Genomic DNA, 16901 nt, shown 5'->3' with positions numbered 1-16901 from the left:
TGTAGGATAATGAAGATACAAGGTTTGTCAAATAGGTCTGTTTAGCAGAGATGAGGGCTGCATAGCCTAATAATACCGCTATATAGTGACCAGACATAGTGATCTAGTGATAACACTATATAATGTCTATGTAATAATACTGCCATACAGTGACCAGACATAGTGATGTAATGATAACACTATATAATGTCTATATAGTAATACCGCCATACAGTGACCAGACATAGTGATGTAGTGATAACACTATATAATGTCTATATAGTAATACCGCCATACAGTGACCAGACATAGTGATGTAGTGATAACGTTATATAATGTCTATATAATAATACCGCCATACAGTGACCAGACATAGTGATATAGTGATAACATTATACAATGTCTATAGAATACCGCCATACTGTGACCAGAGCATACCTCCATTTACAATGATTTAAATATAGCGTTATACAATGTCTACATACTAGTAGGATTGATGGTGGGGCAGGTGTTCTGTGGAACCCCCCTTGTCAGGGTGGCTCATGTCGCTGCACCCCTAATGCCTCCCCTTATTCAGAATATTATTTCCTGCCTCCTAGTGATGTTATAGAGCTGTGGGGAACATTGGGGATTCTTCCGTAGACTCCGGACCGGGCTGGTTTTGTGGTTACGGGAGGGAATGCTATCCTTATCCTCGCCCCCATGTTCTCATGTCCTCTTCTTCCACAGGATTACCCACTACACCTGCGGACCTGTCCCCTTCTCCCTGGAGTCAGCAGCCATCAGGCTCTCTACTCCCGAAATATATTGGAGAACCTGGAATTCATCACCACTCGCTGCCAACTGGAAGTCCAGTTATATTCAGTGCAAGCTCCGGGCAGCAGACAACAGCAGTTACCCCTCCACCCAACCTCCAGGAAGAGAGTCCTGTCAGTGGAAAATCTGGAGTCAGAGTCCCAGAAAGAACTGAGCAGACAGTGGAGACTGCCTCCAGGAGCCCAACACCTTCCCTGGTGTCGCCTGTTTCATTAGGACCTGTCGGGACTGTTCCTTCACCGACAGTGACTACAGATACATCAAGCAGTGCTCCTCTGATGGCTGCAGTCACATACACAAGATGGGATATATCCGGAGGTCCTGGCCTTCACCCTGTTGATTATCAGACTGGCATTCCTGGGCTGGCCACACCATCTGCTGGTAAGGACATATGGACATTGGACACCAATGTAGATGAAAGTTCCCCACAGGGGGTTATAATACCAGGAGCGACTGGAATGAGGCCTTTTCTCACGAAAGCTCCTGGACCAGGTGAAGATGTTTTACATCGCGCCACATCACCTGGTGGTGAGAGCTTTACATCTCCATTCGGGGTACGGACTGACCACACTGGTCCATCAGTGGAGAGTGTTCCAGGACACATGCAGGGTAGGCCTGGCGGTCCAAACACAAAAGAACCTTCAGCCAGGATCCCAAGTCATACCTGGTCCTCTCCATATGACCTGTTAGCTCCAACCACTTCCCCCATGTCATTTCCAAAAGTGGTGTCCCAGAGTACCCTTACCCCTACACTGAGAACGGCCTCTAGGGGTCCAGGAGATGTAGGTCTGAGGCCCAATGTCTTTGTTGTACCGGATGGACCTCATTCTAGCTTGAAGCCTGGCTCTGGTACAGTGGTTGTTTGGAAGGAGCCCATCAAGGTTCCACCAGAAGGGAGCAAAGAGGAGGGGCACATTAGACCAGGGGATCGTGAAGGACATCATATCATGCATACATATGAAGGTTTGTATGAGTTTATGTTCTAGGTTATTGTTCTAGAGGATCTAGACTGTATGACAACTGTGCAAAGCCTGAATGTTTGTGGTAGACCTTACAAAATCCATAGGACCCAGGAAGTGTCCAATTCATAGGTCCTGGGAAATACGTAATACATTCAAGTGGGGGAATGTGTCCATTCTACAGGAGCGTCGGGAGAAGTGTCCAATCCATGAGAACAGGGGAAACATTCAATTAATAGTAGGGTGGGGGAAATGTCCAATACAAAGGAGCGGAGGGAAATGTCCAATGCAAAGGCGAGGGGGTAAATATCCAATCCAAAGGCGAGGGGGTAAATGTCCATTCCATTGGAGTGGGGGAAATGTCCAATCTATTGGAGCAGGGGAAATGTCCAATCCAAAGGCAAGGGGGTAAATGTCCAATCCATAGGAGCATGGAAAACATTTAATTCATCAGTGTTTTGGAAGGCCACCTTTTCTGGATCAGTGGGTGACAGTGGGCGAACCTGAAAAATAAAGTTCAGTGTTTGTATCGTTCGGGCATGGACTTAACTGGAAAGTCCTTGTTACTGTTCGGGTTCAGTCCCCCAAGCACCGGGGGTTTGTTGGCTGTCATGCAAACACTGCTTCTTATCGGTGGTAAAATCAATACCACCAGTCTGACAGCCATAGTTCCCATGCTGTCACATGACAGCGAGATCCCGCAGCTGTGATCTGTGATCAGAGGTAAAAAGTTTACCTCCGGTTACTGGTGTTAGCTGATGGGACTACTGCTCCCATCAGCCTACGCCTGCTGCCGCTAATAACGGTGAGAGCAGGAGCGGCTAATGGGAGTATTAATCAGCCGTCGCATGTGTTGTAAATAAATAACAAGATGGGCATTTCCTGAAGGAAATACCTGGTGCTTGAACAGCGCTGCCGGCTTTACAGCAGTGTATCAGGTGTCGACTGTAAGAAAGTAAAGTTAGAATATGAATGCATTACACATCCCCGTTCTAATGATTTGGGGCTGTTTTTAAGTCATTTTTTTACACAGTCAGCCTTTGGGGGGTGCCCTGATCCTAATGCACACACTTAAAATTAAATCTGTGACGAAAAAGTCACTCAGACCCTGTTTTTCGGGGTATTTTTTTGTCACAGTCGAATATTAATGTGTGCAGTAGCATCAGCTAAGGATTCCTCAGATTTTCCTGCAAAAACCGCATGCGTTTTTTGCGGGAAAATCTGAGGAGTACTTAGCTGATGCTACTGCACACATGAAAATTGCACTGCGATGCCAAAATACCCCGAAAACCGGGGTCAGAGTGACCTTTTCTTCACAGATCGCCTCTGACAACCTGCCCCCAGGCACTTCCAGCCTCTGACAACCTGCCCCCAGGCACTTCCAGCCTCTGACAACCTGCCCTAGGCTCTTCCAGCCTCTGACAACCTGTCCCCAGGCACTGACAACCTGCCCCCAGGCACTTCCAGCCTCTGACAACCTGCCCCCAGGCACTGACAACCTGCCCCCAGGCACTTCCAGCCTCTGACAACCTGCCCCCAGGCACTGACAACCTGCCCCCAGGCACTGACAACCTGCCCCCAGGCACTTCCAGCCTCTGACAACCTGCCCCCAGCCTCTGACAACCTGCCCCCAGGCACTTCCAGCCTCTGACAACCTGCCCTAGGCTCTTCCAGCCTCTGACAACCTGCCCCAAGCCTCTGACAACTTGGTAACCACTTTGGCTATTGGCTAATTTGGGTCATGTGTGGAAGCTGGATTTGCATAGCTGCCATCTTTGTAAGGTCACTGCACCTGCGCTGTGGCTTCAATCCATGTCAGTTGGGGGTCATGGAAATGTCGCCATTAATTCCTATGGGAAAATTTTTGCTTAAAATGCGATTTTTTTTTTTTTTTAACTACAAATCGTATCGAGTCCAAAGATACATAGCACACCTGTCCCCACCGAGGGCTTTGAAACGCAGCCTGAACGGGGTCTCTGCGCCGAGAGGTTCGGGCTGCATAAATTGCAGAAAACGCGGAGAAGATGAAGTAGAATAAAATATAAGAAATTGGATTGCAATATGTTGCTTGAACCTAGAGGTTCAAGCACTATAATTAAAAAAAACTGTGGGTTCCCCTGTATTTTTGATAACCAGCCAGGCAAAATAGACAGCTGCGGACAGCTGCTGTCATCGTTAGCAAGGCTGGTTATCAAGAATAGAGGGGTCCCCATGCTGTTTTCTTTAATTATTTAAATAAATTTAAAAAAAACAGCCCACCCATTTTTGACAACCAGCCTTGCTAAAGCTGACAGTGGGGGGCTGGTATTCTCTTGCTGGTAAGGGGCCATAGATATTGACTCCCCCAGCCTAAAAATAGCAGCCCGCAGCTGCCCAAGAAAAGGCACATATTTTAAAGGCGCCGTCTCTTCCCACTTGCCCTGTAGTGGTGGAAAGTGGGGTTCATATTTGTGAGGTTGATGTCACCTTTGTATTGTCAGGTGACATCAAGCCCACAGCTTAGTAATGGAGAGATGTCTATGAAACACCTATCTATTACTAGTCCTATAGTCACATGGTAAATATAGACACAGCCAGAATAAAGTCCTTTATTAGAAATAAAACAAAACACAGTTTTACTTTTTAATTTAAAAATACCAACCACAGTTATACTCACCTAACGCCGAAATTCCACCAAAGTCCTCGTTCCTAGTGTAATATTCCAAAAATAAAGCAACAACAATATACCATACCTGTCCATCGTTCTGTCCCACGCTGTAATCCATCTCTAGGGGATAAACAGTTTTCAACCAGACAGTGCCAAGATGCGACCCTCCAGGCTGAGAACCTCTGGTGAATGAGCTGCTGCGAGCCGCCCATCTCTAACTGACTCTCTAATACTACCCCAGTCACATCTAACAGAACAGCGGCTGATGTGTGACTGTGGTATAGCACATGATCAATCTTCAGGTCTGATACTTGATTAGTAAGATGCTCCTCAGTCTTTCTAGATACCGTAAGAATCATCTAGATGTGTATGTTCTGGTGCCCTACATGCTGGAGAAGATATAACTGGTGGCTGTCTCCTCACAAGGCCTCCACCGTAGACCCGCTACTGTTATGTCACTGATCCATATGTTTATTGTAGGGACCACCAGTACTTTACTTGTGGATCTGTCCACTGAAGCCCCCAGGACTCTTTGTAGTTTGGGTCAGTTTGCTTGTGCTGCTTTCGGTTGCATCAATGGATCTGAGGTGTGTGATGGACGTGACAACTGCGGTGACGGTTCTGATGAGCGGCATTGTGGTGGGTGACTTTCCCCCCCCATTCAGAGCATTTTTCCTAGATTCAATGACGGTACTGATATTTCTGCTTATTGTCTTTTAGGGTCCTCATCTATGGTCTCTACTCTTGCCCCATCATGGTACGTTCCTACCCCTGGACCCATCATGTGCTCCTCCAGACAATTCCTCTGTGGCTCAGGTGAATGTGTCTCCATGGAGAGACAATGTGACCTCCAGAAGGACTGTGCCGATGGCTCTGATGAGGACGGCTGTGGTGGGTGCCTGGTCTTATCTCTACTGATCTGACTAGTAGAACATCGTAGAAGTAGAGACATTCTAGTAATAGACATCTCTCATACACAGGACGGTGTTTGCTATCGTAGTGTCAGTCTGTTACTCTAACCATGTGGAATTGTAAAATATATGGGTTTATATAGATTGTAGGAACTTCTTCCAATCACAAGTAACTGTGTTGTGAGATCTGGAATGTCCCCTTCTCTGAACGAGTCTGAGGAAGACATGGCCAGACAATAGATGTGGATATTTAGTTCCATCATGGTATTCAATATCTGGATACCATGGAGATTATGGGCACTATTAGAACCTGGACCCAGATAGCAGAGTCATTCGTACGTCGAGTCTTTTCCCTAGTCTCGATGATCCTACTCATCAATACCTGACGGACCCAGGCTTCTGAAAGACCCTTAGCATTATCTAGAAGTCTTCTTTTAGGTCTTCTAGACCAGGGATTGACCCAGACCTCTTCTAGAATCTCCATTGCATTGCCTTTCTTGACTCTAAGGTCTTCTCCCATTCTCACAGTGGATTGTATCCTGTCCTCCTGGACATCATGGAGTGACTGCAGCCAGTCCTGTGGCCTTGGGGTGATGTTTCGCCGCAGAGATGTGATACGGGAGCGTTTGCCAGGAGGACATTGTGCAGGGACCCAGTTTGACAGTAAAAGCTGCTTTTTGATGGCTTGTCCAGGTAAAGGGAGTCGCAGACACCGATGATGGGTTGGGGGTGCTGTGAGAGATTTCACAGGTGAAATATTTTCCCACATTCTCATTCACTTCCATATAGATTATAATGCACATTTCATGTCCATGATAACCGCAGGTGTACTCATATAGGGAATGTTTGTCCCCCCCACCAGTGAACGGAGCTTGGTCCCAATGGGCAGAGTGGTCCATGTGTGATGCGAAATGTCAAGGGGGAACCCGTTCTAGAAGAAGAAAATGTGAAGACCCTCCTCCTAAAAATGGGGGTCTCCCCTGTATTGGGGAGCCTGTGCAGTCTGAGTCCTGTAGCTTACAGCCCTGTGGGGACACTGAAGGTGGGTAGGTAGGGAATGTCCCTGGGCGGTGCAGGCAGTCCGATTCCCAGCTGATGACCATAAGTGACAATACAACGCGCTTTGCGATGACAGATTGTGGACCTGAGATGATTTATCTTCACTCTGGAGATTGTGAATCCCACCAAATGGAGCCGTGCCCCCTGACCTGCCGTGGCCTGCAAGGCGAGACCCTTTGTGACAGTGACTGTATGGAAGGTGGGCATCAGCTTCAGGACTGTCAGCCATGTAATTGTCATCTGACAATTCCCGTATGACTACACCATGTTCTCCTCACAGGTTGTCGCTGCCCCCGGGGTCTGTACCTCCAGGACAGTCGCTGTGTGAACATCAGTCAGTGTCGTTGTTATGTGGAGCTTGTAGCTCAGCTTCCCGGGCAGACGTCCATTCATGATGACTGCAGTGTGTGGTGAGGGCCTGTCATCACCTCACGGGACATACCAAACCTCGCCTTCCATACCGAAAACTTCCTCCTCTGTCCCTTCCTTTTATTTATGCAGTATCTCTCATCTCTTGCATGCTGCCATCTTTTGCTCATTGTTCTTCTAATTCCAGTCAGTGTCAAGATGGGAAAGTGAAATGTGACAGCTCGGCCTGCGCCGTAGACTGTGGCTGGTCCGCGTGGTCTCAGTGGACTCCATGTGATCAGACATGTGGGAGTGGAGTCCAGGAACGATTCAGGTAAGTGTGTGTTGACCTCCTCCGGTCACTCCCCATGTCCTCCTGGTAATGTCCTGGATCATTGATGGTTTGGCTGGTAGCAGCACATGATTGTCTCAATTCCTCCAGGTCTCCATCCAATCCACCCAGCGCCAACAGTGGCAGTCCATGCCAGGGGGACACCCGGGATGTGCAAGAGTGCTACTCCCCCTGCACCAATGGTGAGATAGTCCTCCAAACATTCTACTAGTGAGACCCTCAAAGGGAGGGAGGATGTGACACTGCGTCCAACTCTGGCTACATAATAATGAGGGTTTAAGCAGAGGCGGTCCTTATAGAGGTGGGTGTGTCCTTCTGACTTGTGGTGAGCGGGGGTGGGGTCTCATTGTAACACAGTGTGATCTCTAAGATTCATACAATACCCTGACACCTTTAATGCCCCTGAGCATTACACTGACGCTTGTAACAACCCGTACATTACACTGACGCTTGTAACACACCCACACATTACACTGACACCTGTAACACACCCATACATTACACTGACGCTTGTAACACACCAGTACATTACACTCATGCCTGCAATGCCCTTGTACATTACACTGACACCTGTATCACCCCTGAACATTACAGTGGTGCCCGTAACACTCCCAAACATTACACTGACGCTTGTAACGACCCGAACATTACACTGACGCTTGTAACACACCCGTACATTACATTGACGCTTGTAACACACCCGTACATTACATTGACGCTTGTAACACACCCGTACATTACACTGACACTCGTAACACACCTGCACATTACACTGACGCTTGTAAAACACCCGTACATTACACTGACACCCGTACATTACATTGACACCCATAACACACCCGCACATTACACTGACGCTTGTAAAACACCCGTACATTATGCTGACGCTTGTAACACACCCGTACATTACACTGACACCCGTAACACACCCGCACATTACACTGACACCCGTACATTACACTGACACCTGTAGCACACCTGCACATTACACTGACGCCTGTAACACACCCGTACATTACACCTGTAGCACACCCGCACATTACACTGACGCCTGTAACACACCCGCACATTACACTGACACCCGAAACACACCCGTACATTACACTGACACCCGTAACACACCTGCACATTACACTGACGCCTGTAACACACCCTCACATTACACTGCCACCTGTAACTCACCCTCACATTACACTGACACCTGTAACTCACCCTCACATTACACTGACACCTGTAACTCACCCTCACATTACACTGACACCTGTAACACACCCGCACATTACAATGACACCCGTAACACACCCGTACATTGCACTGACACCCGTAACACACCCGCACATTACACTAACACCCGTAACACACCCGCACATTACAATGACACCCGTAACACACCCGTACATTGCACTGACACCCGTAACACACCCGCACATTACACTGACACCCGTAACACACCCGTACATTACACTGACACCTGTAACTCACCCTCACATTACACTGACACCTGTAGCACACCCGCACATTACACTGACACCCGTAACACACCCGCACATTACACTGACACCCGTAACACACCCGCACATTACACTGACACCCGTAACACACCCGCACATTACACTAACACCCGTAACACACCCGCACATTACACTGACACCCGTAACACACCCGCACATTACACTGACACCCGTAACACACCCGTACATTACACTGACGCTTGTAACACACCCGCACATTACACTGACACCCGTAACACACCCGTACATTACACTGACGCTTGTAACTCACCTGCACATTACACTGACACCCGTAACACACCCGTACATTACACTGACGCTTGTAACACACCCGCACATTACACTGACACCCGTAACACACCCGTACATTACACTGACGCTTGTAACTCACCCGCACATTACACTGACACCCGTAACACACCCGTACATTACACTGACGCTTGTAACACACCCGCACATTACACTGACACCCGTAACACACCCGTACATTACACTGACGCTTGTAACACACCCGCACATTACACTGACACCCGTAACACACCCGTACATTACACTGACGCTTGTAACACACCCGCACATTACACTGACGCTTGTAACACACCCGCACATTACACTGACGCTTGTAACACACCTGCACATTACACTGACGCTTGTAACACACCTGCACATTACACTGACACCTCTGATGCCCCTGTATGTTATACTTTCATGTTTCCTGTATGGCAGAGATGGATTTGCTGTGGAGTGAGTGGACGGCGTGGGCCTCGTGCTCCAGGACCTGTTTTCATAATGTGGAAGATACCGGGCTGCGGAGAAGGTTCCGACACTGTAACGGCTCAGCGCCACTCTGCATAGGAGAGTCCGTGCAGGAGGAGGCGTGCGACACATCCCCCTGCCCCGGTCAGTAACCATTTATGTAATATACCATGTATACGCTATATACTGTGTGTACATCACTACAGCGTACAAATACACCCTGTGCTGACCCTCCTGATCACCCTCATATACCGTGCAGAGCAGTCAGAAGCTTCACACACAGAAGGGATTATTGGTATCAATACACAGGAGAAAAAAGAAATGTGAATTCCATCAGCATCTGGTGCCTGCAATCACCTCCATCATCAGTATCTGGTGACCGCCCGTCACCTCCATCATCAGTGTCTGGTGACCGCCCGTCACCTCCATCATCAGTACCTGGTGACCGCCCGTCACCTCCATCATCAGTACCTGGTGACCGCCCGTCACCTCCATCATCAGTATCTGGTGACCGCCCGTCACCTCCATCATCAGTGTCTGGTGACCGCCCGTCACCTCCATCATCAGTGTCTGGTGACCGCCCGTTACCTCCATCATCAGTGTCTGGTGACCGCCCGTCACCTCCATCATCAGTGTCTGGTGACCGCCCGTCACCTCCATCATCAGTGTCTGGTGACTGCCCGTCACCTCCATCCCTTCTTCTCTCACTTGTACACTGATTATGGAGGGTCTTGGCAGGAGGTTGCTCTAGACATCTTGGAGACCCCGATCTCCTGTGTGTGAGGTCTGCGGATCTTCTGTCTCCTCACCTCCTGTAACTGTTAACCCTTCTATGTATGAAGCTTCTTCCTGTGTAGCATTTATTCCACCCCTGCCAAAGACTTTTGCACAGCCCTGTGTATATACAGCTCTGGCAAAGATTAAGAGACCACCACATCCCACCCCTGCCATGGCCGCCCGATCTCCAGACCTGAACCCCACTGAGAACCTCTGGAACGTAATCAAGAGGAAGATGGAGAGTCACAAGCCATCAAACAAAGAAGAACTGCTGACATGTGTGTACCAGGAGCGGCATAAGGTCACCCAAAGCCGTGTGAGAGACTGGTGGAAAGAAGCCGAGACGCAGGAAAGCTGGGAGTAACAATCATGGGGATCCCACAGAATATTGATCTCTGAACTCTTCTGAATAATTATGAACTTGTTTTCTTACCATTATTTGAGGTCTACAAGCTCTCTGCATTTTTTTATTTTGACCATTTCTCATTTTCTGAGAATAAATACAAAATTTGTTGCTTGGAGATTCGGAGACATGTCGTCAGATGTTTATAGAATAAAAGAACAATTTACATTTTACTCAGAAATATAAAGAGAAGAATCAGAGAAACTGAACATTGTGCCGCGGTCTCTTAATTTTTCTCAGAGTTGTATATATATATATATATATATATCAGGCGGGTTTACCATTGGTGTAGCCTCCGTAGCCACACAGGGACCCAGAAAATGCGGGGGCCATTAGCGCCTCCTGGCAGGTGTGATTGTGCTTTCTGATGGTCTGCAGAGGGCTGCTGCTGTACACACATGTATACACTGCGGTGTCCATGCGCACACTGATGTCCCCATGCACTCGCTGTGCACTGCGGTGTCTGTGCGCACACTGATGTCCCCATGCACTCGCTGTATGCACTGTATATATATATATATGTACCCCTCTTCACACAGTGCTCGGTGGCTGGTCCTCCTGGGGCTCCTGGACAGAATGTACTGCGACCTGCGACTCTGGAATCCAAACCCGAAACCGCTCCTGTTCCCGGCCTGTGCCACGTCATGGGGGCCACAAATGCCAGGGGCCCCACATCCAAACCAGGGAATGTAACACACAGCTCTGCAGAGGTGAGCATCATGGGCGAAGCCTGGAGACATGGGAGGAGTCAGATCAAGAGTTACAAGGGGTTTATTACAGGGGATCCTCCACGCGGGAGAGTATTGGTGATGAAGGGTGTACAGGCAGAACGCATAAAACAGGGAAACAAGACCGTTATCTAAGTGACTGGCACACTTATCAATCTGACGTTCTCCGGGCGATGCAGGCTTGTTCTTCCGCCGTGGCGCTGAAGGAAGCGCGTAAAGTCTCTGGCTTGGTCCTGAAGGTAGTTGAGGCACTGTCTCCTGACAAAAGCAGTGTGTCTGGGTTCCCTGGGGTGAGGTTCTGCAATGACGAAGCAACTATGCGGGTCGCGAAGCAGTCTCTGATCCCGCCGGAGTTTCGCAGAGTTCAGTGGCGGAGGCGGGATGCAAGTCAGCCAGCTGCAGCTGATAGTGCTGCTCAGGAGTGGGCCGCGCGCCCGCGTTAGTCTGAGGAACGGCACGCACGGTCGATTTCATCTCAGTGGTAGGTGAAGGCACGCAGTCAATTCCCTCTCGGTCAGGGGAGGTGCGCGACAGCGTACGGCAGGGAGGGACGGTGTTGAGGAGTCGTCTCACGGAGAGAGAGTTAACTGTCTCCTGCTGCGAACTCGGTCTTCCCGCCAAGTCCCCCCTGTTCCCACGCACAGCCCCTTTTATCTCTGTTACGCCCCCTTCGGTCCAGTGCAAAGATTAGTCCAGGTCTGAATGCTTTCCCTCCTGCAGCAATTGTGACAGTCCCTTTGGTTCTGGGACAGGCACAAGAGAGGCACCACCGGCCCGGTCCATCTTCCTACACGTGCCCACAAGGGATTGTAACAAACCTTCAGCTGTGAGAAGTATTAACTGCAGGACATGTCCGCCCGCTGCGAGTCTGAGGGACCACATCCGCCCGCTGCGAGTCCGAGGGACCACAACCGCCCGCTGCAAGTCCGAGTGACCACATCTGTCCGCAGCGAGTCAGAGTGGCCACGTCCCCCTATAGTGACTCAAAGGGGCCACATCCGTCCGCCATAACTTAGAGGTGCTACATCCGCCCACAGTGACTCTGAGGGCTCATGTTTACCCGCAGTGACTCAGAGAGGCCTCGTCTGTCCGCAGTGTCTCGGAGGGCCCACGTCCTCCCACAGTGACTCGGGGGCCACGTCGTCCTGCAGTGACTCAGAGGACCCACGTCCGCTCATAGTGACTCAGAGAGGCCACGTCTGCCCGCAGTGACTGTGAGGGGCCACGTCTGCCCGCAGTGACTGTGAGGGGCCACATCCGCCCGCAGTGACTCAGAGGGGCCACATCCGCCCGCAGTATCTCAGAGAGGCCACGGCCACCCGCAGTGACTGAGAGGGGCCACATCCGCCCACAGTGACTCAGAGGGGCCACATCCGCCCACAGTATCTCAGAGAGGCCACGGCCACCCGCAGTGACTGAGAGGAGCCACGTCTGCCTGCAGTGACTGAGAGGGGCCACATCCGCCCGCAGTATCTCAGAGAGGCCACATCCACCCGCAGTATCTCAGAGAGGCCACATCCACCCGCAGTATCTCAGAGAGGCCATGGCCACCCGCAGTGACTGAGAGGGGTCATGTCTGCCTTCAGTGACTGAGAGGGGCCACATCCGCCCGCAGTATCTCAGAGAGGCCACATCCACCCGCAGTATCTCAGAGAGGCCACGGCCACCCGCAGTGACTGAGAGAGGCCACGTCTGTCTGCAGTGACTCAGAGGGGCCACATCCGCCCGCAGTATCTCAGAGAGGCCACGGCCACCCGCAGTGACTGAGAGGGGCCACGTCTGCCTGCAGTGACTGAGAGGGGCCACATCCGCCCGCAGTATCTCAGAGAGGCCACGGCCACCCGCAGTGACTGAGAGGGGTCACGTCTGCCTTCAGTGACTGAGAGGGGCCACATCCGCCCGCAGTATCTCAGAGAGGCCACATCCACCCGCAGTATCTCAGAGAGGCCACGGCCACCCGCAGTGACTGAGAGAGGCCACGTCTGTCTGCAGTGACTCAGAGGGGCCACATCCGCCCGCAGTATCTCAGAGAGGCCACGGCCACCCGCAGTGACTGAGAGGGGCCACGTCTGCCTGCAGTGACTGAGGGGGCCACATCCGCCCGCAGTGACTCAGAGGGGCCACATCCACCCGCAGTATCTCAGAGAGGCCACGGCCACCCGCAGTGACTGAGAGGGGCCACGTCTGCCTGCAGTGACTCAGAGGGGCCACAGCCACCTGCAGTGAGGGATATTGAGGGGAGCTGAGAGAGGTTGCAGTTTTTGGCCTTTTCTGTGGTTCTGCAGCCCAGTTTCCCTTGAGCACCGCTATCACACCTTGGTTTTCTGTAGACTGGTCTGTACACAGCTGAGATTGTTCTCCTTCAATTCAGACTCGTGTCCGCCATACATGATGTATCAGACAGCGGAGGAGTGCCGCAGGGGCGGAGGAGCCTGTCCACGGCTCTGCCTTGACCAGGCAGCATATGTTGAGTGCACTTCCAACTGCTACGAGGGCTGCTACTGTCCAGAGGGGCTCTACCTCCAGAATTACAGCTGTGTCCCCCGCAGCGAGTGTTCCTGTTACCACCAGGGGGAACTGCTGCTGCCGGGGGAGAACAGGATGCTGGACTCCTGCAATAACTGGTCAGTGACTGCCATGTGCTGCCTAACCACATATGCAACCCGTTCCCCAGTGTGCCGCCCTTTCCTCCATGTGCCACTTAGTTCCCCATGTGCCACCCGATCCCCCATGTGCTGGACGTTCTTTTTTGTGCCCCTCTGTTTGCTACCTTTTCCAGCATGTGCCGCCTATTTCCTTGTTGTGCTGCCCGTTGCCCTGTTTTGCTGCCTGTTTTCCTGGTGTGCCACCCGTTTACCCGTGTGCCCTTCGTTTCCCAATGTGCTGTTTGTTTCCCATCTCCCCGTGTGTTACCCGTTTCCCTGTGTGCTGCCCGTCTCCCCGTGTTCTGCCAGTTTCCCTGTCTGCTTCCTGTTATACCATGTGCCACGCATTCCCCTATTTGTTGCCTGTTTTCCCGGTATGCTGCTCATTCCCCCATGTGCCGCACAGTCCGTCATGTGCAGCCCGATCCCCATGTGCTGCCCATTTTCCCTGTCTTCTGCTCATTCCCACATGTGCTGCCTGATCCCCAGTTTTCTACTTGTTCCCTCTGTGCCGCCCCAATCCCCCATGTCGCCTGTTTTCCCTCTGTGCCACTCAGTCCCCTGTGTGCTGAATGTTTTCCCTGTGTGCTGCGAAGTCTCCCACGTGCCGCCTCTTATCCCTCTGTGTCGTTCAGCCCCCCAAGTGCTGCTTGTTTTCCCTCTGTACCGCCTAGTCATCCATGTGCTCCCGATCCCCCACGTGTCGCCCGTTTTCCCTGTCTGCTGCCGATCCCCAGTTTTCTACTTGTTTCCTCTGTGCTGCACATTCTCTCATGCGCCGTCTGATTCCTCATGTACCGCCTATTTTCCCTTTGTACTGCCTATTCCCCCAGGCGTCACCCGTTTTCCCTCTGTGCCGCTCAGTTCCCCATGTGCCACTCATTTTCCCTGTGTGCTGCCCATTCCACCATGTGCTGCCCGATCCCCCAGGCGTCACCCGTTTTCCCTCTGTGCCTCTCAGTTCCCCATGTGCTGCTCATTTTCCCTGTGTGCTGCCCATTCCACCATGTGCCGCATGATCCAACGTGTCACCCGTTTTCCCACATGTGCCGCTCAGTTCCCCATGTGCCACTCATTTTCCCTGTGTGCTGCCCATTCCACCATGTGCTGCCCGATCCCCCAGGCGTCACCCGTTTTCCCACATGTGCCTCTCAGTTCTCCATGTGCTGCTCATTTTCCCTGTGTGCTGCCCATTCCACCATGTGCCGCATGATCCCCCGTGTCACCCGTTTTCCCACATGTGCCGCTCAGTTCCCCATGTGCTGCTCATTTTCCCTGTGTGCTGCCCATTCCACCATGTGCCGCATGATCCCCCAGGTGTCACCCGTTTTCCCACATGTGCCGCTCAGTTCCCCATGTGCTGCTCATTTTCCCTGTGTGCTGCCCATTTCACCATGTGCCGCATGATCCCCCAGGTGTCACCCGTTTTCCCACATGTGCCGCTCAGTTCCCCATGTGCTGCTCATTTTCCCTGTGTGCTGCCCATTCCACCATGTGCCGCATGATCCCCCATGTCACCCGTTTTCCCACATGTGCCGCTCAGTTCCCCATGTGCCACTCATTTTCCCTGTCTGCTGCCTATCCCCAGATTGCTACTTATTCCCCCATGTGCCCCCTGATCACTCATCTGCCGCCCGTTTTCCCTGTGTGCTGTCCATTCCCCCATGTGCGCCAGATCGCCCACATGCTGCCCATTTTCCCTGTCTGCTGCCAATCCCCAATTTGCTACTTGTTCCCTCTGTGCCGCCTGTTCCATGTGCCATGTCAATGGACACTCAGTCGTTTTTTCATGTCTGTCTCCAGCACGTGTGTTTCCGGGAAGATGGTGTGCGGCACCGAGCCCTGTCCAGGTAACAACCTCTTGTTTCATCACATGTGAGCCACATACAGAGGATCTCATAGCTGCCATATGTGTTATGTAACACCCAGTGTGGCCACATGCGTTCCATCACACTGAGGTCATGATAAAATAAGGGCAAGAAGGGTCGACAATGCTTGAACCTGGCGCACTCACATGACACTTCCCGTCAGCCCTAACTTCTCAGAAACGGCAAGCGTCTTTTTTCTGACCCTTGATTGGCCTTGTGGATCCTTATAATGGATGCTGCTGTAGATGGATAGACACATTTTATCCTCCATGGTGGATGACTCAGGTCACATCTTCATCCTACTTAGTCTTCTACTCTTCCTAATGACAGTGGTGGAGGATAACTCTTCATCTATTTAACTCTTTCTGATCCTAGCTGCTGATAATAACTCTTCATCCTTCTTACTCTTCCAAATCCCGGGGGCTGATGATAACTCTTCATCCTTCTTACTCTTCCTATTCCCGGGAGCTGATGATAACTCTTCATCCTTCTTACTCTTCCTATTCCCGGGAGCTGATGATAACTCTTCATCCTTCTTACTCTTCCTATTCCCGGGAGCTGATGATAACTCTTCATCCTTCTTACTCTTCCAAATCCCGGGGGCTGATGATAACTCTTCATCCTTCTTACTCTTCCTATTCCCGGGAGCTGATGATAACTCTTCATCCTTCTTACTCTTCCTATTCCCGGGAGCTGATGATAACTCTTCATCCTTCTTACTCTTCCTATTCCCGGGAGCTGATGATAACTCTTCATCCTTCTTACTCTTCCAAATCCCGGGGGCTGATGATAACTCTTCATCCTTCTTACTCTTCCTATTCCCGGGAGCTGATGATAACTCTTCATCCTTCTTACTCTTCCTATTCCCGGGAGCTGATGATAACTCTTCATCCTTCTTACTCTTCCTATTCCCAGGAGCTGATGATAACTCTTCATCCTTCTTACTCTTCCTATTCCCGGGAGCTGATGATAACTCTTCATTCTTTTTACTTCTCCTGATCCCGGGGGCTGATGATAACTCTTCTTCCTTCTTACTCTTCCTATTCCCGGGAGCTGATGATAACTCTTCATCCTTCTTACTCTTCCTATTCCCAGGAGCTGATGATAACTCTTCATCCTTCTTACTCTTCCTATTCCCAGGA

General features: G+C 50.9%; 1 protein-coding gene across 1 annotated transcript in view; it reads left to right on the top strand.

Annotated features, from left to right (window-relative positions):
• Positions 1 to 16901, top strand: part of LOC141054879 (SCO-spondin-like) — a 463576-nt gene that overhangs the window by 260441 nt on the left and 186234 nt on the right. The window contains exons 56-68 of the mRNA XM_073551763.1: positions 709 to 1758; positions 4882 to 5040; positions 5122 to 5292; positions 5841 to 6005; positions 6175 to 6354; positions 6448 to 6570; positions 6652 to 6781; positions 6928 to 7053; positions 7162 to 7253; positions 9309 to 9482; positions 11058 to 11228; positions 13618 to 13870; positions 15695 to 15741. Coding sequence (XP_073407864.1) covers positions 709 to 1758; positions 4882 to 5040; positions 5122 to 5292; positions 5841 to 6005; positions 6175 to 6354; positions 6448 to 6570; positions 6652 to 6781; positions 6928 to 7053; positions 7162 to 7253; positions 9309 to 9482; positions 11058 to 11228; positions 13618 to 13870; positions 15695 to 15741 — 2841 coding nt within the window. The remainder of the gene's footprint in view (positions 1 to 708; positions 1759 to 4881; positions 5041 to 5121; positions 5293 to 5840; positions 6006 to 6174; positions 6355 to 6447; positions 6571 to 6651; positions 6782 to 6927; positions 7054 to 7161; positions 7254 to 9308; positions 9483 to 11057; positions 11229 to 13617; positions 13871 to 15694; positions 15742 to 16901) is intronic.

The sequence above is a fragment of the Dendrobates tinctorius genome, unplaced genomic scaffold (genome assembly GCF_039654945.1).
Source record: "Dendrobates tinctorius isolate UK_male_01 unplaced genomic scaffold, ASM3965494v1 ptg000179l, whole genome shotgun sequence".
Classification (NCBI taxonomy): domain Eukaryota; kingdom Metazoa; phylum Chordata; class Amphibia; order Anura; family Dendrobatidae; genus Dendrobates; species Dendrobates tinctorius.
The sequence above is the reverse complement of the archived record's forward strand: the minus strand, read 5'-3'. Positions and strand labels throughout refer to the sequence as shown.